The 25,514-nt window shown below is 46.3% G+C and overlaps 2 protein-coding genes across 2 annotated transcripts in view; both read right to left on the reverse strand.

Annotated features, from left to right (window-relative positions):
• The window catches only part of SPG11 (SPG11 vesicle trafficking associated, spatacsin), a 77,306-nt gene extending 73,968 nt beyond the window's left edge, over positions 1 to 3,338 (reverse strand). Inside the window, 2 exon segments of the mRNA XM_082845342.1 lie at positions 602 to 786; positions 3,092 to 3,338. Of these exon segments, the coding sequence (XP_082701468.1) occupies positions 602 to 786; positions 3,092 to 3,321 (415 nt within the window). The 5' untranslated portion in view covers positions 3,322 to 3,338.
• Positions 3,339 to 6,847: 3,509 nt separating this feature from the next.
• On the reverse strand, positions 6,848 to 14,742 carry PATL2 (PAT1 homolog 2; the record flags this gene model as incomplete). The annotated part of the gene is made up of 13 exons (XM_082845241.1): positions 6,848 to 7,001; positions 7,562 to 7,659; positions 8,327 to 8,467; positions 8,973 to 9,132; positions 9,272 to 9,399; positions 9,500 to 9,553; positions 9,767 to 9,864; positions 9,962 to 10,082; positions 11,368 to 11,509; positions 11,738 to 11,809; positions 12,322 to 12,464; positions 13,880 to 14,100; positions 14,700 to 14,742. 13 exons carry the CDS (start codon positions 14,740 to 14,742, stop codon positions 6,848 to 6,850), a joined length of 1,575 nt encoding a protein of 524 aa, XP_082701367.1.
• Between the last annotated feature and the right edge of the window lie 10,772 nt (positions 14,743 to 25,514).

Below are 25,514 nucleotides of genomic sequence, written 5' to 3' on the forward strand. Positions count from 1 at the left end.
GTACCCATGAGACTAAATAAGAACAATCACAGACTCTTTTTTTAAAAGGAAAAGAAGGAACCTTATATTCAGGGTAGCGAGAATGCAACTGCCTTAAAAATAGAAGCCTGAGTGCTTTGATTTCTGCTCCCTGCAGCCCTCAGGATGGGACATAGCAAACAGGTCTGTAACCAGTCTAGATCAGCACATTATCCAACAGAAATATAATGTCAGTCACCAAAGTGAGCCACACATGTAATTTTAAATTTTCTAGTAGCTGCACTGAAAAAGAAAACAGGTGAAACTAATTTTATTACATATTATTTACCTCATATTCAAAATATCATTATCAACATGTAATACAAAAACTATTAGTGAGATATTTTACTTTTTTAGTACCAAGTCTTCAAATCTGGAATGTATCAACATTTGACATTTAAAGGACATATTAATTGATATTAAGCACATTAAGGGCTTAATAGCCTCATGTGGCTAGTGCCTACTATACTGGACAAATATCCCTCCCTGACTTCACCTCTATAAGAGCTTTTCCTGAAATACATAAAATTACATAGTAATACACAAATTCAAACATGCTAAAAGACCACCTGCAAATACTTACTGATAATTTGATCTTCAACGAGCTTTTGCAATGTCTCCTCAGTATAGCTATATGAAATGGTTGCATCACATCTTCCATCTTTCAAACTAAATTCACAGATGAGCAGTGCATTATTTTCACTAAGAGCAAGCAGTCTGGGCTTGTCTGTTGGTGTCCCACTGTTATGAGAGTCCTCCCATACAAACCTAAGGAAAAAGTTTAGACTATTTATTATATTCTATATCCACAATAATACTTACCCACAATGGTGAAGGTAGGACAGAAGAAGTAGAGAACAACTCTTTGGTTCACCTAATAGCATTACTTCTATATACAACCTAAGGGAATGTAAACTGCTCTAGAACTTCCAGCCCCTTCAGGGCAACACAAGAATATAGGAGTCATTTGTGAAAAGGGGGCAAAGAGCAAGAAATGGTGGCTGCTTTTTTCCTTCATCCTAAATCTGGACTGATGGTATGTTTAAAGGAACTGTCATGATCAAGGATATGTTTCAACAACCAAATATGTCTATTATTTGTAAGAGGTGGTCTTCACAATTAACAAATTACGTTTTGCTAACATAAGTGCTTTGAATAACTTTAAAAAAAGAAAGCGATTATTTGCATTTATAGACTTTGAAGACTCTAAACTGGCATATTATACAATAGCTCTGTCCAACGAAACTTTCCATGAGATGCAAGTGTTCTACACATCTGCAAAGTCCAATACAGTAGCCAACAACCTCATGTGGCTACTGAGCACTTGAAATGTGGGTAGTGCAACTGAGGAACTAAATTTTCAATTTTAAGTGCAGTTATAGAATACTTAAAGCAGTGTAAAGTCAACATACCAACATGACTAACAAGGATGGAAAGAGGCTAATGATGCTACAGCTTCAAATTAAATAATAAAATTAAGTTACATTAAAAGAGAAAAAAGAGAGCCCCAATTCTGAAAACTATGCAATGGAATGAGATGAGGTTACCATGCTGATAAAGTTTCATCTTTTAAAAAAAGCTTTTTTTCTACAGAATTAGTAAGTTTTATATCTAAAAACAGTGGACTTGGTGCTACTATGTTATTATTAGAAAAAAACACTGACATTTTATATTTGTCTTTATACCTAGAATGATGTTTCATAAACAGCCAATTCCTGACTGTTCACACTGAAATCTGATGTCAAATATGAAAAAGGTTAAACAAATTAAGATATATTTAAAAGGCTGAATACTGTGAAACCAGTATCATCATTAGTACATGGGACTATACTGCCACGTGGAAAGAGAATTTTCAGTGAACATAATATAGAATGTACAGTGATTTCAACAACATACAAAGGACCATACATACTTGGAGAAAAGGAGGAAGCAAATTCTGTACACTATAAACTTATCCTTATTTTTACCCTACGAATTATTTTAACTGAATTCAATTCAACTAAAAAAACTAAAAAGTAGCCCTTCTTGATCCTCCCCCACTAATTTCATGCTATAGCTTACAAAAGCCCCCATTATTTTATGTCTGTTCTGCTTATCTTCTGTGAGGTTCTCTCTCTGCCTCATTCCTTTCCTTATATGGCCGTGTTCATACGTACTTAATACTGTTGAATCAACTAACTTATGGTAAGGAGGGATTCCTTTTCCTAGCAACTGGAGATCAGGAATAAAGAAGACAAACATAAAACAGGTTAAAACATTCAGTGATTGAACAAACGAATCTCTACTGTGAGGCACTTTTATAGGACCTGGATATTCCAGAACTCCTCTGTGGCTACTCAAAATCGTTAACATTTCTAAAATGTTTTGTTATTAAAGAGTCCAAAGCGTCGGAAGGCACTCTCAAACTTAATGAAAGAGTTACATATGTGGAAAGTAATACATGATTGAAATTGTTTCTTTTCTGTCTTCCCAACCATACAACCTCACATGCAAGAACTGTCTTATTACACCTTTTAGGCACTGCTCCTAGGTAACGAACAGAAAGCGCATAATAAGTATTTGTTGAGTGAATACACTAGTAAGTGCGTAGAAAACGCAGGCTCTGTCCTTGAAGGGGGGTGGAGGGGAGGGGAAGCCCAAATGCGAAGGAAACAGCTATCTGTATCAGAGATAAGGAAAAGGTAACAGGATGATTCAAATGAGAGATGATGCCCCTCAGCTGGCATCTTTAACAGATTTAACTGAAGAAAATGGGCGTGGAGCACGGCAAAGTGACGATTAATCAACCTGTGTTAAATGAATTTAAAAAGCGTCCAAGCTAGGATTCATTACAGGTTCTCCACATCCGGAGAGGATCTGGATACTGTCTCCACCCACCCGGAACGGGAAATGGGTGCAGGGACGCGACAAACAGAGGAAAACGTTCCGAGAAGGAACCGGGCCTGCCTCTGAGGCGTTGCCCTCCACCGTCATCCCTCTCCCGCTACCTCCAAGGTAGGAGGGGAGCAGAGGCGCCAGCCAAGCTAAGGCTTCAGACTCCCTCCACAAGGCCAGGCCCGGCCACAGCACTTACTGCCGAAAAGGGCCTTCCAGGCGGCAGCCGCCCCCGCCCCGGCCGCCGGGCGCCAAGGGAAGCACGTGAAGGCTGCCTGCAGCCGTCAAGCTCCCCAGAACCTCCTGCTCCCTGTGCAACTGCGCCCGGGATCCCAGACGCCCTGTAGCCTCGGCGGGGACCGGCACCAACAACACGGGTAGAACCCGCTCCACGGCTTCAGCGCTTCCAGCCCCCTTGTCTGCAGCCATCCCGCTCGCACCGGTCCTTCCGGTCCCTACAGCCCGCTGCGTCCTGCGCGTGCGCAGTGTAGCCGACCCGCTGTCAGCCTCGTGACTCCCGCGGGGAGATATGCGCTGACGTAGTCTGCCCGGTTAAGTTCTCCGCACCACCCACTCCAGCAAAGCCACAGCTGCCTTTGTTTCTGGCCCACGGTTTGCTGAGAGAGTTGAGGGCCTCCATTAGCGGCTTAAGGTGGCTGTAGCAGCTGTTCTCACTCTGTAGCATTACCCTTTGCTTTCTTACCCTTGCTGCCTCCTCTCTATTGGAGGCCTGTGCCTGCCACTCTTCGCTTTTCTTATTGGGCTGTTATTTTTGCTTACAGGCCCTGAGTGGTGCAACGTCCTTGGTATTTGACCGATCCATGATGAGGGAGCTGACTTGATGCTGACATCAAATAATATCCATTGTAACAGCCAGGGGAACAGGGTGGGTGGAAGTGGTAGAGTTCCTGTTTCCTACTACTCTTTCCTCTGGGAGGTATAATCCAAGATCGGCCAGCAGAGGGGGCGAGAAGAGGTGGGGAGTAGGCATTTTGGAATGGTCTCCTAAAGGACAGCAGTGCCTTTCTTAACACATACTTTTCCACAATCAGATGGGGTCACACAGCTATCAAAGGTCACCTCCTTTGTCTGTGCTTTGATTTCCATCCTCCTCCTGTTGTAGGACTTTGTAAACTTTCTTCGCCTTCATTACTCTCCACCCTTCCCTGCCCCGGCCACTTAATGGCAGTGCTTTCATTATCATGCAGGCATGCTGTAATATCACTCTTTAAAAGAAAATCGTTCCTTAACCTACATAGACTACTACCTACTGTCCAATTGCTCTGCTACCCTTTCAGAAGATTTCAAATTGACTCTGTAGTCAGTGCCTCCCTCCTCTGTCACATCTCCTCATTCCACACTCTTTTTTAAAAAATAAATTTAACTTTTGGCTGCATGGGTCTTTGTTACTGTGCGTGGGCTTTCTTTAGTTGCGGTGAGCCGGGTCTTCTCACTGCAGTGGCTTCTCTTGCTGCAGAGCACCGGCTCTAGGCGTGCGGGCTTCAGTAGTTGTGGCACGTGGGCTCAGTAGCTGTGGCTTGCAGGCTCTAGAACACAGGCTCAGTAGTTGTGGCCCATGGGCTTAACTGCTCTGCTGCGTGTGGCATCTTCCTGGACCAGAGCTCAAACCCGTGTCCCCTGCCTTGGCAGGTGGATTCTTAACCACTGCGCCACCAGGGAAGCTTACACACTCCTTTCTTAAAGTACTTTCTTTTCAACTTTGGTAGCACCACTTCCGTAATTTTCAACCTATTTTTTTCAGATAACTCCTCCTCAGTCCCCTATGTTGGCTTTTCTTCCTACATCATCTCTTCCTCACTCCTAACTTGTAATACATCTGTGTGCTGATACTCCCACTTTTGTGTCTTTATCCCTGACCTTTTCCTTCACCTCCAGACTGCTCTTCACCTACTTGATATATCTACTTGGATTTCTAACAGGACATATTAAAGCGTCTAAAATGTTGATTATAACCCTTCGCAATGCATTTTTCCCCATGTGTTCCCCACGTTAGTCTAGGGCACCCACCATTCACTCTGCCTGGGAGTCATCCTGGATTCTTCACCACCATCCTTATCCAGCCCATCAGCAATGTCTGTCAACTCTTACTTCCAAAACCTTTTCCAAACTTCTTCTCTTTCTGTCCCTAAAGCTCTTCCATTCTTGCCCCAGCTTTGGAAAAAGAACTTCTGAACATTTTTTTCTCTGCTGTCTATCCTGTTCCCCTAACAATCAGCAGTCAGAATGATCTTCTACAAAACAAAATCACGTTATGTCACTTCCCTGTTTAAAATTCTGACTTCCCAGCTGGTAAAAATCCAGACTTTAAAAAATAACCATGGCTTACAGATGTGTACTCTGCTTACCTCTCTCCTACCTTATCACCCTCCCCCCCTTACCTGTATACTTCAGCCACACTGTCCTCCTTTCTTTTCCTGAAACACACCAAGTTCATTCTCACTCTGGGGGCTTTGTGCTCACTAGTGCCTCTGCATGGAATACTTGTCATTGATTCCAGCTTAATTGTAACCTCTACTGACAGGCCTTCCATTCCACTCCAGTCACTCATCCCCCAGTTTTGTTTTCACCGTGGTATTTATCACTATTTGATGTCTTCTGTCAGTCCCTGTCCAATCAGAATGTAAGCTTCAGAAGAGCAGGGGCTTTTCCTTGGTCACCACTGTTTCTCAACCACCTAAAATGGTACCTGGTTCATAAAAGGGACTCTTGTGTTTTTTGATGAGTGCATGACCTTGTTTGTCAAAGTAAAACAAACATCCCATATCTCAAAGGAGATATTTATATAAAACACTCTTAGCTCAGCTAGGGCTACTTACAAAAAATGGCAACAGTGGAACAGTTTCCAAGGTCTATTGTTAGACATAACAAGGACTTGTCCCTTACATTAAGGACACTTGAAGCTTCACGCATAGGAGATATAATGAAAGCCGTTTTCTTAACTTACAAACAAACTGCCACGCTTCTTTCTATTATCTTTTTAATTATACCTCATTTTGCCATGCCTTTTTAGGCACATAGTTCATAGATTTTGAAGCATAAGAAAAGGTTTTGGGCAGGGTTCACCAATATATCAAGGCATACAACTGTCTTCAGACTCTCTGGATCGCTTTAGGCAAAACCCATACACAACTAATGTCTGATCATTAAACTCTTCCCACATACGTATTCCGGAACAACCTGATCAGTAGATCAAGGCAAACCTACAAAGAGAAGAGGTGAATTCCCTTTAAAATACTGTGTGATGTGATTAATATGTCTCTTTCCAGCAGATGGTAAGTTCTGAGAGATGACCTACATGTTGTTTGTGTGTTTACATCTTATTTACATTTGAGTTATCCCTCAAATACTTCTTTAATGCAAAGTTCATCTTCTCAAACTAGTTCTTACCCTCAGATAGCTTAGAATGATAAATAATCAAAGTTCCTGGGAATAAATGGAAAGGTTTGGCTGAAGAAACAGGCCCCATGACCCTAACTTGGAGCAGACTGGTTACTCAATAAGTACCAATGTCTAGAAATACTTCTAAAAGCAAGTTATCCTCCCTACTCTTGATTTAAAAGTAGTAGAGGGCTTCCCTGGTGGCGCAGTGGTTGAGAATCTGCCCGCCAACGCAGGAGACACGGGTTCAATCCCTGGTCTGGGAAGATCCCACAGGCCGCGGAGCAACTGGGCCCGTGAGCCACAACTACTGAGCCTGCGCGTCTGGAGCCTATGCTCTGCAACAAGAGAGGCCGCGACAGCGAGAGGCCCGCACACCGCGATGAAGAGTGGCCCCTGCTCGCCGCAACTAGAGAAAGCTCTCGCACAGAAACGAAGACCCAACACAGCCAAAAATAAATAAATAAATAAATAAATAAATAAATAAAGTAGTAGAGAAGTGACAGAACCTAGTCTGGGCTTGAATAGGGGGCTATGACCTTGTTTCCACAGTCACTTACTCCATCCTAGTCTCCAGCTGCTGTACCAGTTGTTTGTCCACATGGTGACAGAACAGAGGAAGAAGGTTGCTGGGGAAGGCCAGGGGTTCTGCCAGAGAGGCTGTGGGCATCTGAGCTATCTCCCAGGCAGTGAGAACTACCATGTCTGTCCTGGAGGGCAGAGAAGTAATACATCAGCATCTTTGTATGCACGCAGGACATAGGCTCAGGGCCCAGGTTTCTTATTGTCTTTCTACCACCGCTATCACCCTCTGTACCTCCAGCAACTGAGAGAACATTTGCACATTTGGTATGTGCCAGGCAATGTTTAGTGCTTTACACACATCTTCCATCTCATTTAATCTTTAGATCTCTAACTGGTTAGTACTCTTATCCTTAGATCCCTAGTTTATAGATGAGGAAACAGGCTAAGGAAAGTAAAATAATGGGCCCCAATGTTATGTTCCTGATAAGTAACAGAAGCAGAATTCACACCTAGGTCTGTGAGTAATTAAAGGGACAAGCTTTAGAGTCTATCTTACACTGCCTTCCATGGGGGACAATGCTCTAGGGCACTATAGAAAAAAAAAGGCAGAACAGCTACAACTCTGTTTCTCTGTCCAACCTCCTCCCTGGTGCTTGAATAAACCACTCAGGAAACACCTCATCTGGCTCAGCCTATACATCCCAAGGGTACTGAAATAGTATTTAGAAGGCTTTTATGATCTTACCAAGCTGTGTGGTCACTGCTGGGTTCCTCTAGGGAAGAATCCAGGGATATCAGCTGTTCTCCATGACTTAGCAGGGCATAGAGCAAAGATATTCCAAACTGCAAGTGATAAAGTATCCAGAGTAAAGTTAGTTTACCCTAGGCATTCAGTGCTTCCCTGGCTCTGCTGTTTCCCAACTAAAAGGGCAAGTTCACAGGCACAAATGGAGTCCAACACCCATAAACCCATCAAGTTTTATACTGGCTGGCCAAGAACTCTGAGCCCTTTCCAAGGAAACCACTGCTCTGAATAGTCCAAAAGATTCCTCTGGGGAGTTGATGAAATGCACCCTTGTGGGCTCCATCCCCGGGATCAGAGACCATAGATCAGGAACAGACCCAGGAATCTGACGTGGGTAGGCTGTGGAGCCCATTGTAAGAGGCATTCCTTCAGGCAAAGATCTTTAGAGGGGTTCACAAGATAATCCACTAGGTTATTAGAAGATATGAGATCTTTCACATCTAGAGTCTCATCTTGTATTTATTATGTACCTAAGGTAAGTATAGTGTTCCACGTACATGATTTATAAACACACACAGGTGGTATAGTTCAGCATTTTTTTGGTAAAAGGGATTCACTATCAAAAATGTTTGGTGACTTCTGATTTAGAGGTGATAGCAGCACCACCATCAGGGAGCTTGTTAAAAAAGCAGCCCCACCCTGGGTCCATTCCAGATAGCACCTGGAGCCACCTGTGGAAAGACAAAAGCCTCCCACGCGTGTTACCTGATTCTGCAGCACCACAGTGACTGGCCGCTCTGAGGAGCCAGGTGGTTGCAGCATGAGTCCCTGAAGTCCTTGGAGGAGTTCATGGAAGGTCAAGTGGCTGATACATTTGCCCAGAGGTTCGAATAACGTTTGCAGGGCCTGCAAGAAGGTCAGTAAGGGCCTCTCTCTGACTCCTCGACAACTTCACCTCCGGTCTCTTTCCGTGCTCACCTGCCTCTGGCCCCTTCTGGTCAGGTCAGACCTACCAGGCCTAACACCACTCAGGTGTCTCCATTCCTAACACTGGTCCTTCAATACCCACTTGTCTAGGATGCCTTCCCTAAGCAAAGTAGCTATGGGGCTCACCACTTATCAGGAGGCCCTGAGCTTCTCAACCTCCAGAGCACATTCACACCTGTGTAACCATAGGCCTGTGGGTTTTCCTTTCTTCATTTGCCTGAAGATGATCAGCTGTTCCTGTGGTAGTTTGTTCTGTAACCCCCTCACCTGAGGGTAGCAGGGTCAACACTCCTCACTGCCCAGCACATTCTCTGGCTTCTCTGGGGGAGGGGATTGGAAGGAGGAGGAAGGGGAAGAGGAGGAGGAGTAAACATTCCTAACCCATCCACAGAACCGTCCTCTCCTCCACCGGATGCCACAGTACCTGATCAGCCACATCCCTCTTGACAAGGAGGGGCAGATGGCGGGTGATGGCCAGAAGAAGGCTGACAGTTCGATCTCGGGGCAGAAAGGGGAGCAGCCGGGCCACTAGGGCTTTTCCCTTCCTCACGGAGAGCACCTGCAGGAAGCCATCTGCTGCCTCCCTACAGGTGACATAGGAGAGCATTGCAGAGATCCGCATAGAGCAAAGGGCCACAGGCCAGAAAGGAGAGGCAGAAGCTAAGCCGCTGTCTTTGCTGAGCCGTCCCTTCCTGGGCTGAGGTGTGACCCTCCCACACTCACTCCAGATTATTCTGTTCCTGGGTCTTTAAGGCCTGGAAGAGCTTCTCAAGCTGGTTGCTCTGCTGCTCACAGGGCTGTGCGGGCCCATCCTTCTGGCCCTCCTCTATCTCTAGTAACTGAAGGAACAGCTGGGAAGGTGAGGGTGGGGAGAGAGGAAGCAGGGGTCAATGTGAGTATATCCTGTTCTCAAGGGAGGTAAGGAATTCACTGCTAAGGCTGATGTCTCACCTTCTCAATCCGGTACAACACCTGAAGCCTCTGACTGCTTGCAGCTCCTGTCTCCTAGAGAAAAAGTCCCTGGCTGTTAGCCACGCCTCCACAGCAGCAGCCCAAACCTAGGTGAGCTAGAACGTGATCTGGAAAGGCTAGACCACAAAGCCCGATCACTCTTGCTCCTCACTCTTAGGTCACGACCTGAACTCAAGCATGAGAGTGTCCCAGACCTTTCTCCAAAACAGGGGAGAGAAAAAGGCTGTAGGAAGATAATGCTCCTACCTGCTCTTGAGTTCCATGGGGCACAGCATCAATAGCTCGGCGAGGGCTAAAACACGTTGATACAGCTACCTGGCCCAGGGAACCCTCGATTCGAACCACTGCATGGAAGGAGTCAGACAGGCACGTGCCCCTCTGCTTTCCACCTGTGTCTACCCAGCTGTCCACCCCAACCCAGCAGGTCAGCCCCGGTCCTACCTGACTCATAAGCCTCCGCCTTCTGAATGTAAGGTGTGACCAGCTTGAAAGACTCAAACCTGCTCCTTCGCCCAAGCAGCTCTTCATCTGCCTGCTTCTTCTCTAGTTTCTGATAATATTCCTGAGAGTCCATGGATTAGTCAAATGTATACTCATTGGCTGAACTTAGAGTTAGGGCTTTGCAATGCAACCTCTTAATACACCCTTGCCTACAGCATTCATTCCAGAAATGCTCCTGGCACCTTAGGCCCTTATAGTAGCCACTATAATGCATCTTAAAGCACCCTAGGCCTCATGCCACCTGTTTCAGGGTCCCCATCCTAAGGACTTGAAGAGCTAGTACCACCACCGGATCTGATGGAAAGGCAGAGAACAGGGCAGAGAGCAAAGCAGAGAGCCAGGAAGCAAACGTATCCCAGGGTCTGCAACCTTCCTGCAATCTTTATTCCAGGTTACACATGGGACACCGTTATCCTTCCCCCTCCCCATTTTAATTTGGTGATCCTACCTCTGCTCTCCAAAATCAGTTATCTGATGGTACGAAGACCAATCAGTAGCTTGAAGTACAGCGAGAACACTACTTCAATTGGCCTCTAGGCCAGTTCTACGCCTGTGAGGTTTGTGCAGCAGCTCTAATATCTTAAGGAAGACTGTGAAATCCAGAACTAAAATAAAGCCACTGACTGAGAGACAAACAAGAATTTAAATACAGCTCCTTCATTGAGGAGCAATGTCTAAAAGTCAAGAGTGGAAGATGATCACATTCAAGCAATCCTGGCAGAAGGCAGAGGGTTTTGAAGCTGGTGGGAAGTAAAGGAAGAAAGTAATGTCAATAGGAAGGAGATAAAGGCGGAAACCTCGGTAGGGGTCTCATGGAGGTTGAAGAGAAATTGAAATACAACTTAGACAACCCAAAACTCATGGACAAAGGGCAGACAGGAAGCAAACAGAAAGGAGTCCAAATGCCTGCCAGCATTTGTTCAATTCAAGAAATTGAATCCCATTACTTATAAAAGTTCCCTGTGTTTTAGATCTTCAAAAGTAAAAAGTAAGTAGATGAATGTTTATTTTAAACAAGTCATTTCTGAGAGAAACCAAAGTGTACAAAGATGAAAGAGTCCTCATTTGCCGACTGAATAGGAGAAATTCTCAGCAAAGGACGGAGACAGAAACCTCAGAGTGTGTTTGGGGAATCATCACTAATCCCATGTGGCTGAAATTTAGGAGAAGAAGGGGAAGGAGTTTGGATGTCAAGTGTAGAAATATGACCCCCATCCTTTAGCGATCGTTCCTCCCACCTGAAGGGACGTGGCCACTGTGAGGGGAAGGGAGAATCTCAGAGGACCCACGGAGTCAGGCCCATTTGACGCCAAGGTCAGAGGCTGGGCAGAGCCCCTGGGGCTCACCTGGTAGTAATAGTCATCCAGGCGGGGGCTCTCACTCTGCAGCTGAACCATCTGCACTTTTACCACCCAGTCCTTCTCTTTTCGGGTCATGAGGTTAGCATAGGGGTCTGGCTGCTGAGACCAAGGCTTCTTGGCTGGGGGACTTCAAGCCAGGAGGAGTGTCCCTTTAGACCTACCCACCCCTGCCACAGAGAACTCCCCCAAGGAGTGGAGAGCTCGGAGCGGGATGTCGGGGGAGGACAGCAGAGTGCAGAGGTGGGCCAGGGTGTGAGAGGCTTAACTGGTGGGGCTTTGGGGGAGGTGCTCTGTCACAAGGGAAACCCCAGCATGCAGGGCCCCCCCCCAATCCTGCTTCTCCTCTCGGTTTTACCTTGGTGGTCGACCCTGCTGCTGCTGCTGCTTCAGGATCCGCTGGTGCTGAGGGTGGAGCTGGGTCAGATGACTGGGAAGACGTAGAAAGAAAACTTGGGCTGGGTGGGAGCAAGCTCTCAGCCCCCTGCCCCCATTCCTTTAGCCTCTGGGAACCTCAGCCAGACATCTAAGGGACCCTACCTGCTTAGGACCCTGCCCAAGCATCAGCCACATGAAGCGTCCCTATCCTAGCTCAGCAGGGCTTACCTCCCCCTCCAGGATATGGTTTTCCCTGAAACTTGGCTACAGGAAATCCTGACACAATATAAAATCATTTGGCCTGGTTGTCAGGACTTCTGAGTCCTACTCTCAGTTCTGCCGTCCTGGCTGACCTCAGATAAGTCCCTGGGCCTCCATTTCCTTACCTGTGAGGGGAAGGAATTGCACTCTACCACATCCTTCTCTTAGTGAGTTTCTCTAAGTATTTTCTGTGGCAGCTGGTAGAGGGGCAGCCATGCCTCCTCAGCCACTACCTCCTGAGACTTCTGGAGAAGAGCTCAGCCTGTCCTGGACCCTGGGACACCGGGCACTCTGAACCAGTACCTGAGCCTAAGGGGCCACGAGGTCGACGGGCTGCAGAGGACAGATGGGTCTGGCGAGGGCAGTCGAGGTCCGAAGTGCGGGGCTGCAGCGCTGGTGCTGGGAAAGGCAGGCCGGAAAGGAAGTGGTGCCAGGTAGTCCAGGGTCTGGGAGAGGAATTTCAGGGTCTGGGAGAAGGGCATCTCCACCAACAGAATCCTGCTTTTGCTGTTGACTGCCTTTCTGCCTCTATGGTCTCACCTGCCTTTTCCTTCAATAACCTCACTCAACATTTTGCCATCTTGGGGCCCCTCGAGCCAGTTGTGAGGACACCAGACTGTGGAGCCCGTTCTTGTTTCCAACAGGTCTGTCACCTCCTAGGGAGCAACTCCACGGTCCCCGACAATGTGGGGGCCTGTGCTTTCCCCACTGTGTGTGAGTCAACTCCCTGCCCTTTCCTCTCTGAGCGTTCACTCAGATCTTGTCTTTAGCCACTGGGGCCATGCTTAGCTCTTTTCGGACACCTCTGAAGCCCTCCTCAGTCTGCAATTCCCTTCTATTCCCGCTGCTAGATTTCTGGCAATTGCTCTACCCCAGACCATATGCTCTTTCTAGCACTAGGCTCAGTGCTGCTTATATTCTGTAAGATGGAATAGTTTATCCTTTTCATAGGAAGGCCAGTTGTCCCAGTACCACCTCTGTTGTTTACCAAGCTACCCCGCATGAGGGGCGTTTCCCCCTTCCTAACCACACTTCACTTTGGGCGCTGCATCTCCAGAGCAAGGTCAAGGGCACAGTGAACATAACGGAAATAAGGCACAGGCGGCATGCTGCTTCTCAACACCCAGCCTATTTCTCACAGGATGGAGACTGGAGTGACTCACCTGCCACAGAAAGTGCAAGGAAGCAGGCGACATCCCCAGCACACCAGGGGCCTTGATTCCAGGGGAGCTGAGAAGACCTTTCTGGAATGAGAGGGAGGAAACCCCAAGCTGGAATGAGCCCCTGTGGCATCATCTACATTCACCTGTGTTAATGGGGGGAGGGGAGCAGCAGGACCAACCATTTCCAATACCCAGGACAGTGGCAGCCTGGCCCTCCCTCAGTTTCAAAGTCAATACAATCAGGACCCCTCTCCTTCCACTGAAGGGAAGCCAGACTGGCATCTTAGGAGTTAAGCTGAACCAGGGTCTGAGTAACTTCATTTCTACATGGGACTCCTTTGGGTCTCTCCACCTGCTAGGGGAATCCAAGGGAATAAAGACCAGGGATGGACTGGGAAGACATAGGGGCCCAGGGTCAAAGATGACTCGCTTTCACCACCAGGAGCAAGACCAGCATCTCTAGGTGATGCACAGCCCTGCTAGGACCTGGATTCAGGTGAGGGCAGCATCAGAAACTAAGTAGGAGACAGAAGAAAGGAGGGAAGGAAGGAGAGAGTCTTTACTAGGGTTCAAGCCTGAAATAGAAAGTGTTAGCCCACCTAGAAAGGGGTGAAGAAGAGGAGAGAGATGTGTAGCCACAGCCTGTGAGATGCAGACAGTTCAGGACAACCCTCCCCCACGTCTTCCTGCTGTGGTACCTGGATGTTACGGACAGCGCTGAGGACAGCTGGATCCCCGAGATCATTCTCTTCCTCCTCCTCTTCCTCCCCCTCCAGGTCAGGGGCTAAATCTGGGTCCAGCTCCTCCTCCCTCTCTTCTTCATTTTGTTCCTCTTCCTCCAACTGGGAGGCACACACCAGCACTTCCTTAAGAGCCAAGGGGTCACAGGACTTGCCTGGGCTTTGGTTTAAGTGCGTGCCTGAGGAGGAAGTAGACAGGGGTTCAGCTGGGAAGGGTCTGGTCTAGAGAGGATGCTTCTCTGTAGCACTTCGGTTCACAAGCCATGTCCAGCACCATCTTCAAACATCTTCTCTTGTTCTATGAGTTCAACTCAGCCTCACTACCCCAGGGCGCCTCTAACCATCTCCACTAGAGCAAACAGAACCTGGCTGTTTCACTTTCACTTTCTTCATCCCCTCTTCCATTGCCTCATTAGTCCCACCAAAGGCTTCTCCACCTGCTCGCCTCCTCTGACAGCCCTTTCTGTGCCTCTTTGATTAACCGAGTTCCAGCTGCCCTGACTCATGACAATTTAACCCTAGTGGGCCAGGGATTTTTACATCTATCTGTTCATTTAATTCTCAGGATAACCATACAAGGCCGGTATTGATCATTTTTCTCTGAAGGGGAGGAAAACACAGGGCCCATAAAAGTTATCTCAGTCACCGTCACGATGTCGCTGGGAATCACTCCAAACCGATAGACATCCAAACCCATGTCTATCCACTGAACCAGACCATCAAACTGCCGCACTCCCGGGCCTTTTATCAGATACCACAGACCACTTGGTGATAGTACCTTGAAGGCATTTCATCTCTTCGGGGTGGCAGACTTGCTCCATGGCTGTTTCCTCTGGCGAGAGAGCACTGTCAGCCTCTGGAAGGTAAACCTGGGAAAAGGAAGAGACCCAGAGACCCTGTCCTGGGTAAGGATGGCGTGGCACCCAAACAGCCAAGGTCTCCCCCCAGCAAGGTTGTCAGAAAAGTTTTGACCCAGATCTCAAGGAGCAGGACCCGGGGCTCTCAGACTGCCCTAAACCTCCACCCTCTGACCTCACTAGCCCAGCTCTAGGGAGCTGTCCTGCAAAGGGACAGAGAAGAGGAGCAGGGCTAGGAATTGGAGGTCACCACCAGCCTCAGTCTGTGCACAGGGAGGGGGCTCACAGCGGCCTGGGTGGCGACACCCACCCCAGGACTGTGGCTATCCTTCCTGCTTAGCTTAGCCATGGCGGCCTGGGCCAGGCAGGCTCGCCGCCCCTGGCTTTAAGATTCCCAGCCCCTCCCCTGTTCCCCTGTTAAAGGGCCAGCATCCCCAACCACTGCATCCTGGTAGAAATGTCAGCACACAAACTCATGAGAAAGAAAACCCTTGAAAGGGCAAGAGAATTAAAGTGCATTTTTATCCATCCATGGTTATGAACACAGTTTATTGGGATCACTATTTGGGAGCAGATATTTAAAAAGAGGATCCCTGTTTTCTACACCCTTAATAGGAATTTTGTGAGGTTCTTTTCTCTTCAATCCCTAAGCTTTGCTCCATTAACTTGGATAGGAAATCCCTGGGTGGATCTTGAGGCAATTACTGAGCAGCCAAGTTCTCAGTGCTTCAGGGCAGGGTGCTTGTGGATCCCTAATGTCCACCTGGTGATGCTTGCCCTTCACCGTGTCCTTGAGTCAGCATGAGCTTGAGTCTACTAAGCACTCCTACTGAGGAGGGACCCCTGAGAATATAGAAGCCAGATCTTCGAGGTAAAAACACTTTTGCATGAGTTACACAGATAATCTCATATCTTCTTGGCTGCTTGCTGTAAGTGGAAAACTGGTTCAGAAGCTCAGGACTAAAAAGGAAAGGAAACAAAAACAAGCACCTCAGGAGTGCTGGTAGCAAAACCTGAGACCCATCTGCGCCTCATCTAGCCCCTCAGCGATTCTGGGTTCTGTGCCCACATCCTGTGTTCAGCTGAAGCACACAGGCTTTACAGAACTTCTGAATAAAATTAAAAATGAAGCTAATTCTCTACATGAAAAATGCAAGTTAGGGCCCTATTGTCATGGTTATAGGGCCATGATTCTTGGTGCCTCTAAAGAAAAATATTCTTTTCAAAAGTTTTGCTGTAGGTAGAACCATATGGGTGAGGGAAAAAATTTAAATAGCCTGAAAGTTATTGAAATTATTTTCAAATATCTAATTGGGTTCAGGCCTTTTTGGTAATGCTATTCAGCTGTTTCTCTCAATAACTCCCTAATCATTTACCCTGGTATTATTATCAAAATGGCCAAATGGTGGGCTTCCCTGGTGGCACAGTGGTTAAGAATCTGCCTGCCAATGCAGGAGACATGGGTTTGAGCCGTGGTCTGGGAAGATCCCACATGCCACGGAGCAACTAAACCTGTGCACCACAACTACTGAGCCTGCGCTTTAGAGCCTATGAGCCACAACTACTATGCCCGTGTGCTACAGCTACTGAAGGCTGCGTGCCTAGAGCCTGTACTCTGCAACAAGAGAAGCCACTGCAGTGAGAAGCCTGCAGTACCGCAACGAAGAGTAGCCCCCGCTCGCGGCAACTAGAGAAATCCTGTGCGCAGCAAAGAAGACCCAACACAGACAAAAATAAAAATAAATTAATAAATTAATTTTTTTAAAAAGGGCAAAATGGTGACTTTCAGGGTTCCAGAAGTGATTTATCAGGTTGTTATAGAGACCAGGTGATGGGGGAGATTCAGTTGCTGTATGCAGAACTTTTTTTTTTTTTTTTTTTTTGCGGTACGCGGGCCTCTCACTGTTGGTGGCCTCTCCTGTTGCGGAGCACAGGCTCCGGGCACGCAGGCTCAGCGGCCATGGCTCACAGGCCTAGCCACTCCGCGGCATGTGGGATCTTCCCGGACCGGGGCACGAACCCGTGTCCCCTGCATCGGCAGGCGGACTCTCAACCATTGCGCCACCAGGGAAGCCCTTTTTTTTTTTCATGTTAAATAGTTGGGAGTATTAAGTTCAACCTTCCTGCTTACTTTCAAAAAGATGGATTAGCATAAAACCTGAATGGCTGACAGTACTACCATGACAATTAAATTGTTCATGGATCAGAACTCAACTCTATCGAAGTTGCTTCCTTGTAAATTTTGATCATGAGCTTTAAATGCTCTAAGCAGAATATGGATATGACTACATTTGCTTAGCTGTGATTTGATTCTGATGATGGTTCCAGGATGTCTTTTGGTTTCCTATCCAACTCATCTGTGCCTATCATATATTTCCTCCTATGCTTGGTCCTGTTCCCTCATATTATCCAGGATTAATTCAGAGGAAGTCACCTTTCAGAAATGGTGCTGAATGTATATTCACCAAACTTAGTGTCCACCATGTGTACTCTACCTGATTTTCTCTGTTCATAAACTGAGGTTTTCATTCCTGGAGAGGCAAGATGAAAATCAATATCTTTTCCTGCTTTATCTGAAACGTGGTAGTTGATCTCCACTGAGGTGAAAGTCACTGTACAGAAGAGCTGAGGCTAGCTCAGGAGCAGGCTGGCTCTTGTCACCCATCCTGTTGGAAGAGGTGGACTCATCCAAGTTGTCTGAGAACCTCCAGATAGCGGTGTCAATTGTCCTCAGAGCTGGGAGCATAGTCAGAGAACGGGACAGATCCAGGTTGGGCTGCAATCACTTTCTGAACACTTGTGGGCCTCTGTGTCCTCAGTATCCTCTTCCTCCTAGTGTTTTATTTTGAAAATTTTCAGTCCTACAAAAAGTTGAGAGAATAATAAAATTAACTTCTGTGTATCCTTTACTTAGCAGTTGATAACATTCTGCTTAGCAATATTCTTCATTTTTTTATTTTTTAAAATTAGTTAATTAATTTATTTTTGGCTGTGTTGGGTCTTCATTGCAGCCCGCGGGATTTCTCTAGTTGCGTAGAGCGGAGGCTACTCTTCGTTGCGGTGTGTGGGCTTTTCATTGAGGTAGCTTCTCTTGTTGCAGAGCACGGGCTTCAGTAGTTGTGATATGCAGGTTCAGTAGTTGTGGCTCGTGGGCTCTAGAGCGCAGGCTCAGTAGTTGCAGTGCACGGCCTTAGTTGCTCCAAGGCATGTGGGATCTTCCCGACCCATGTTCCTTGCACTGGCAGGCAGATTCTTAACCCCTGATTCACCAGGGAAGTCCCGCAATATTCTTTAAATAAACTCCTTCTCTGCTACATCAGGCAGTGTCTGTCCTGAGTGATCAGGGACTTTGGTTGACAGACTATGAACAGGAAATTCACAGAAGAAAAACAAATAACAAGTAAACATGTAAAACATCTTAAACATTTCCTCCTTGAGAAAATAATTTTTCCAGATGAGCCCAGTGCCCAGCACCTAGCAAGGTGATAGTAAAGGTTTATAGAACCTGAATGATTGCTGTGAACACTGAGGCCTGATGGATAGGTTGGGGCCAGGCTAAGAAGAAAGAGGCCAAAGCTTTGGGGCACCTTTGTCCTGGGGACTAGAGGGTTCCTCTTCTTACTCTCCTTCCTGCTCAGCACTGGCAACAGCAGGTACAGCAGGAGTGGTTTGGCCCACTGGGTGCGTGGGGTCAGAGAAATAGTCCAGAAATGGCAGGGCCAGCTGGGCCCACATCACTGGGGCTGACCCAGGTCAGTCGGGTCAGTGGTAGGAGGGGGAGGACCATGGCTCCTGACCAAGCCAGGCTACAGCAAAACTCCTCCCGCCTCAGCTGCTGAGCTGATGATAGCCCTCCCTCACACAAGAGTACCCAAAATGCGCTGTGTGGCCAGATCTGGTTAACCGACAGGTAAAGACAACATTGAAAAGGCAAATATTTACACTGAGCTAGGCTCCTGGCAACCAAGGCCCAAAACTGTAGGATTCTGCAGCAGTACAAAGGGGGTTTGTTTCTTTTTTTCTTGCTGCTGTTATAAATTACCACAAACCTGATGGCTTCAAACAACACACTTTATCATCCTACAGTTCTGTAAGTCAAAAGTCCAACACAAGTCTCCCGGGCTTAAAATTAAGGCAGGGCTGCTTTCCATTCTGCAGACTATGGGAGATTCCATGTCCTTACCTTTCCCACCTTCTAGAAGTTGCCTACATTCCTTGACTCACGCTCCCTCCTTCATCTGCAAAACCAGCATGCTGCATCTCCCTGATCGTACTTCTGTAGTCACATCTCCCTCTGACCATGGTCAGGAAAGTTCTCTGCTTTTCTTTTTTTGCCACTCAGCGAGGCATGCAGGATCCTAGTTCCCCAACCATGGATCAAACTGGTGCCCCCTGAGGTGGAAGCTCAGAGTCCTAACCACTGGACCTCCAGGGAAGTCCCAAAGTTCTCTGCTGTTAAGTCCTATGTGGTTACACTGGGCGGACCCCAATCATTTCTGATAATCTCCCCATCTCAAGGTCCCTAACCTTAATCACACCTGCAAAGCCCTTTACGCCATGTAAGGTAACATATTCACAGGTTCCAGGAATTAGGCTATGAACATCCTTTTTGGGGGGGAGGGGGGGAGGGGGAGAGGCATTAGTCTCCATACCACAAGGTATGGTAAGGAGAAAAGTATAATATTGTTAATGATAAGTAGGCAGCTCTGTACATAACGACATGGATAGTATTGATGATATATTATGAAATGGAAATAAGCAAGTTCAGTAAGTATTTATAGAATGATCCAAATTTTGTGGAATCTCCCTTGCCCCCAATAAATGCTGAATGAATTCTCTCTGAGCCACTCCCCACTGTTCATAGCCTGGCTTCTTCGGGGAGATGGTGGAGCCTACCTCACCCACGCAACTCTCAAGGCACTGGTTTCTTCACAGTCCTCTTTTAGGAGAAGAGTTTAGAAAGGTCCAAGACACCAGAGAGTAGAGAGGAAAGGATCTGATGCAGCTTCAGCATAGCAGGGGACAGCCAGAAAGGACCACACACTGCAATTGGCCAGAGGCAAGTGTCAGCCAAGCAATGTGGAAAGTGAGAAGGTGAGGCGTACAGGAATTTGCCAAAAGGGAAAAAGGGCATTTGAAGGAGAGTCTTCGTCTTTAATAGTGCTGAATAGAATCCAAGGCAGGATAGAAAATCCAAGTAGGAATTCTGCAGTTTTAAGTAGGTTCTGAGATGCAGACCCAAGGACCTATGAGAGGAAAACACCCATGAAAGGAGGCCAGTAACTTAGTCACTGGGCGTAGCATTCCCCAGGGACGGTGCCCGATCCTTGGCCCCTGGGATTGTCCTGTTGTCGCCACAGTGTCAGCGGGTCTTGGCTTCAGCATTTCCCTAACGCTCTCTCCATCCAAGCTGAGGACCGATGCTACCCCTAACTCCCTTTATGCTTTTAGTGAGCACTGAGTTCTTAACACATAATAATAGCAGTCTCTGTAGTTATAATTTTAAAATTCCTCACCTTCCAAACTATATACAATATATATCCATGAAGGGATAGGCACCAAAGCTTAACAATGTTTCCTGAGGAGAGGACAGTGAGATGGGAAGAGACACAGGAAGGCAACTTTCACTTTCACTCAGTAGACCTGTTTGTAGTTTTGCAACAGACATACATTCATGTATCAGAATTGTAATTAAAAATAAAAAGTGCTTGAAACACTGCGGTTACTACTGTTTATAGTTCTGTACTGCTTGATTTATTTTATACCAAGTCTGTGTGGTTTTCCCAATAAAATCACCCTGACAATTGGAAGAGCGTGGTGGTTACACACAAGCCTGTGAGGCAGAGATTCCTCACCAACGAGATACTTCACCTGTCTCAACTTTAGGCTTCCCACATACTCTCCCTCAATTAGTGAGAATAGTACTTGCCTTCCCGGGATCTTGTGAGGTTTTTTCCCTCCTTTGTATGGCATCTGACTTCGAAACTATCAGGAAACAAAACGGCTCCCCTCTGTGTCCCATTTCCTTTGGGTCTGTTGCCTGTTACGTAACAGCACATATCTGAGCATTCAGTCGGCATGAACACCTTAGGTGGCTGCTAATAAATTAATTATTGGGCTGATTTGAACTCTAGATTGGATTCTCCTGGTTGGCAGTCTGGAATCTTCTGATTTATCCTTACAGTATTTCCATTTGCCACAAAGCCTGCACTCAATTGACATTGGCTGTATTCAATGGAATTTAACACAGAAGACTGAGGATTGCCAGCCCCAAAACAGATCTAACTAGGACTGACTTTTTTGTTAATTCTATTTTTCTAATTGAAGTATAGTTGATTTACAACACTGTGCCAATCTCTGCTGCACAGCAAAGTGACTCAGTTATACACATAAAGACATGCTTTCAGGATGGACTTCTGAGCAGGCAACCACCTTCAGACTCATTAAATTAAACCATTTAACGATAGTTCTCTCTGGGTTGGAGGGTCACTGTGGTTTTAATTTTCCTCTTTATAGTTTTTTTTATTTTTAATTTAAAAAAATTTTTATTTATTTTGGTCACGCTGCGCAGCTTGTGGGATCTTAGTTCCTCAACCAGGGATCAACCCCTGGGTCCCCTGCAGTGGAAGCTCGGAGTCCTAACCACTGGATCATCAGGGAATTCCCTATAGTTTTTTTTTTTTTTTTTTTTTTTTTGCGGTACGCAGCCTCCCGTTGCGGAGCAGAGGCTCCGGACGCGCAGGCTCAGCGGCCATGGCTCATGGGCCCAGCCGCTCCGCGGCAGGTGGGATCTTCCCAGACCGGGGAACAAACCCGTGTCCCCTGCATCAGCAGGCGGACTCTCAACCACTGCACCACCAGAGAAGCCCCTTATAGTTTTCTGATTGTTCCAATTTTCTACCACATGCATATATTATTTTTGTGGGCAGACAAAAACAAATGTGAGTTAAATAAAAACTACCATACATTGTGTTAACTTGTTCCTGCTTCTCTGCACCTTCTCATATGCTTTTAATCGTTGCCCTGGTCCAAGCCACCCAATGAACCGTTTCCCACGAACCCCTTCTCAGAAGTGGTTGTCTAGTGGACATTATGAGGCCTTTCGAATCACATGGACCAGCATTTGAATCATAGCTCAGATCTAACGTGGACGAGCATCTTAATTCTCTGAAACTGTCTCTTTACCTGTAAAAGAAAGTAACACCTACCTTCTGGATTGTTGTGGTTTGGGTCAGCAGCTTCACGAACTTTAATGTGTATACGAGTCACCTGGGATGTTGTTAAAATGCAGGCTCTGATTTAGTAGGTCTAGGATGGGCCCGAGTGTCTCCATTTCTAAGAGCTCCAAGATGCTGCTGATGTTGTGATGCATGTACCACACTTTGATTAGTGACATAACGTTTGAAAGAGCCCAGGCACAAATGCCCTAAGTGTGCTTTTTCCTCTCCTTCCAGGGGGCCTGGATTTTCTGGCTGTCTGATGAGTTCACCCCAGAAAAGTGCTGACTGAGATCCACTGAGGTGCAACCCAACTCATTTGAGCTTTAACCTATTCCGATTTTCTCCCCACTTCAATATCCTTCTTTTTCTTTCTGTTCAAGGACTTCATTCTTCCTTGGCCTAACAAAGATACAGGTACCTGTGCTTTTAGGTTTTCTTGTGGTTTTTTTGTGTTTTTGGCCGTGCCACGCGGCAGGTGGAACTTCCCTGCCCAGGGATTGAACCCATGCCCCCTGCACTGGAAGTGTGGAGTCTTATTAGGTTATTTGTTTTTAAAAGGAGCTTTACTGAGGTGTAATTGACATATGATAAATTACACTTAAAGTATACACTTTAATAAGTTCTACTACATGTATACACTTGAGAAACCATCATCATACTCAAGATAATGGATAAAGTGTCCTTAGGCTCCTGATGCTCCCTCCACCCTCTGGAAACCAACCATCTGTTACATAGATTAGTCTGCTTTTTCTAGAGTTTTAAATAAAAAGAATCATACAGCACGTACTCTTTTTTTGTCTTGCTTTTTTCCTTCAGCCTCATTATTTCATCCATTATTCTGTGTACCAATAGTTCATGCCTTGTCTATTCAATGATTTTTTAAAATTTATTAATTTATTTTTGGCTGTGTTGGGTCTTCGTTTCTGTGCGAGGGCTTTCTCTAGTTGCGGCGAACAGGGGCCACTCTTCATCGCAGTGCACGGGCCTTCACTGTCACGGTCTCTCTTGTTGCGGAGCACAGGCTCCAGACACGCAGGCTCAGTAGTTGTGGCTCATGGACCTAGTTGCCCCGCGGCATGTGGGATCTTCCCAGGCCAGGGCTCAAACCTGTGTCGCCTGCACTGGCAGGCAGATCCTCAACCACTGCGCAACCAGGGAAACTTCCATGCCTTATTTATTGCTGATAGTATTCCATCGTATGGATAGCTGTCACAGTTTGTTCATCCATTCGCCTGTTGATGGAAGTTTGGATTGTTTCCAATTTCTGGCTGTTACCAATAAAGCTGCTTTGAACAGTTTTGTACAAGTCCTCATCATGAAAATACACTTTCATTTTCTCTTGGGTAAATACCTAGAGTGGAGTGGTTGGGTCATATGGCCAGCATATGTTTAACTTTTTTAAAAACTGAAACTGTTTTTCAAAGTAGTTGTACCATTTTCCATTCCCAAAAAGAGTGTATGAAGTTCTTCCACATTCAGAAAATATTTACTATTATGAATAACATTTATTGTATAAAATTTTTTTAGAAAAGTCATTAGGCCAAAAAAAAAAAATGCTGTCATTCATCCCACTAATGGGAGATAACACTGTTAAAAGGCCATGTTTGTACATTTCCAGAAGTTTGCCCTCCTAGGCAAACAGTGGTCTCCTTTGAAAAAAAAAAAAAAAAAAAAAACTGAAAAAATATAATTTTCTCTGTCTTCACTGTTTTTTTTAAAAAAGTGTTTTAAAAACTGGTTTTCCAAGTGAATAGATCGGATTCTATCTTTTAAGAATTTTAAGTACTCCAGTATTTGTCTGTGATGTGGTAAACAAGGAATATAGAGGTGACCACCAGCCCTGTCTCTTCCTATGCTCCCAAGGCACTAGAAAACAATTCAACACTAACATTCCAGGCGTTAAGACCCTTAAATGAGTTAACAACAAACAAACAAACAAAAGGGAGGGGCAGGAGTGTCTTTACTCATAACTTTATGCCTAACCATTATTCTTTCATTTCGAGAGAGTTATAAAGAGCTGGTAGAAAAAATAGGTAACTAGCATCAATAATCATAGTACACTTCTTAATCATTACTGAACACTCCCTCTGTGCTCCCCGGGGCTCTCTCTGTGCATTATCTCCTTTCATTAGGTCTGCAGAGAGTATCCTACTTTTTCTAGTTTAGACACAACCACCACGGTAGGGCTAGTTGAAACCTCTAAAAATATGTAAAAGAAATCCAGATGACATTGGTTGTGCTCTTTGGGGAAGCACCACCCAACTCCCTTCAAGTGCAAACCAGGGTGATTTCCAAGATCTCTGCCCCTCCCCCTCCCCATGGTTCACTTCCTCTTCTGAGTGTTCCACTCAGAAAAGATCCCTGTTCTCAGCCACCAGGTGATGTCAGCATCTTTTTATGGTATCTCTGGAGTGGAGGTTTCCTTAAGGAGTCTAACACTGACACGCTCTTAGAGTCAGTAGGCCTAACTTCTTTGGCTGGGCCCACAGCTGATGCAACCCGAATTCTCACTAAAATTGCCCAGTCCTCTATCTTCCAAGTGTCTGAAGCACGAATGACAAATGAATCAGGCCCATCTGAAAACTAACACTTAGCCTTTGTTTTCCTATCCATAAAAATGTAACGGGGTAATTCCTACATCCTAATATTTTCTCACGTATTCCCTCACATGTTCGTTCGTTCTTTCATTCGTAGGTTCATCCATCCATCCTTCCATCCATCCATCCATTCACTCATTCAGTCAGTTTACCAAGTATGTACTCCATGTCAAGCACCATTCTAGTGTGGTAATTCGCAGGGAATGATGTTCCTCACGGGGTAGGTAGTCTAACACTCTAAGCAGTTACTGCTTTTACCTTTTACTATCAGGGGTCATTTCCCTACAAATCAACAAAACAAAGAAAATTACCTAAACTACAGAGGCAAGATACAGGCCAGACTTTCTCCACACAGGGTTTTCCCTGAAGGGACTCAGGAAGCAAGACGGTTCTCTGAGCTGTCGTCATGAGGCCTCGAGGTTTGGACGACTTTTCTTGCCTAAAGAATCCCGAAGCCCTACAGCGTATTTCCGGGCTGTAATTGTGATCCCAAGTTCTGATTCTGCCCAGTACCATTCAATCTCTGTCCTTACTCTCATTAATTTTTCTGGGCTTCAGTTTTCCCGATCGAAAACCAGGTTCTAGGCTCCTAACTCGCTGGGGCATGCTTGGGGAGCAAGTGCCTTAGCGTTTCTGATGCTGTTCCGAAAAGCGAAGTTTCCTCCGGACTGAAGCTCTCGGGTGGGCGGCCCGCGCCCCAAGCTTGGGCGCGCATCCCTGATAAGAGGGCGCCGATGTACAGACAGCGAATCCACCCGGTTCAACCCTGCCTTCCTAAGCATCACGAGACTTATCAGAAAATGAAACTGAAAACCGGGAAGTCCCTCTTTCTAACCTGCCAGGGCCTCGCTCGCTAGGAGACCGGTGACGGCCCGGCGGGCAGGGTTCTGATTGGCGGCCTGGGCCTGGCTATAAGTGC

Source organism: Leucopleurus acutus (genome assembly GCF_964270905.1).
Source record: "Leucopleurus acutus genome assembly, chromosome: 1".
Taxonomy (NCBI): domain Eukaryota; kingdom Metazoa; phylum Chordata; class Mammalia; order Artiodactyla; family Delphinidae; genus Leucopleurus; species Leucopleurus acutus.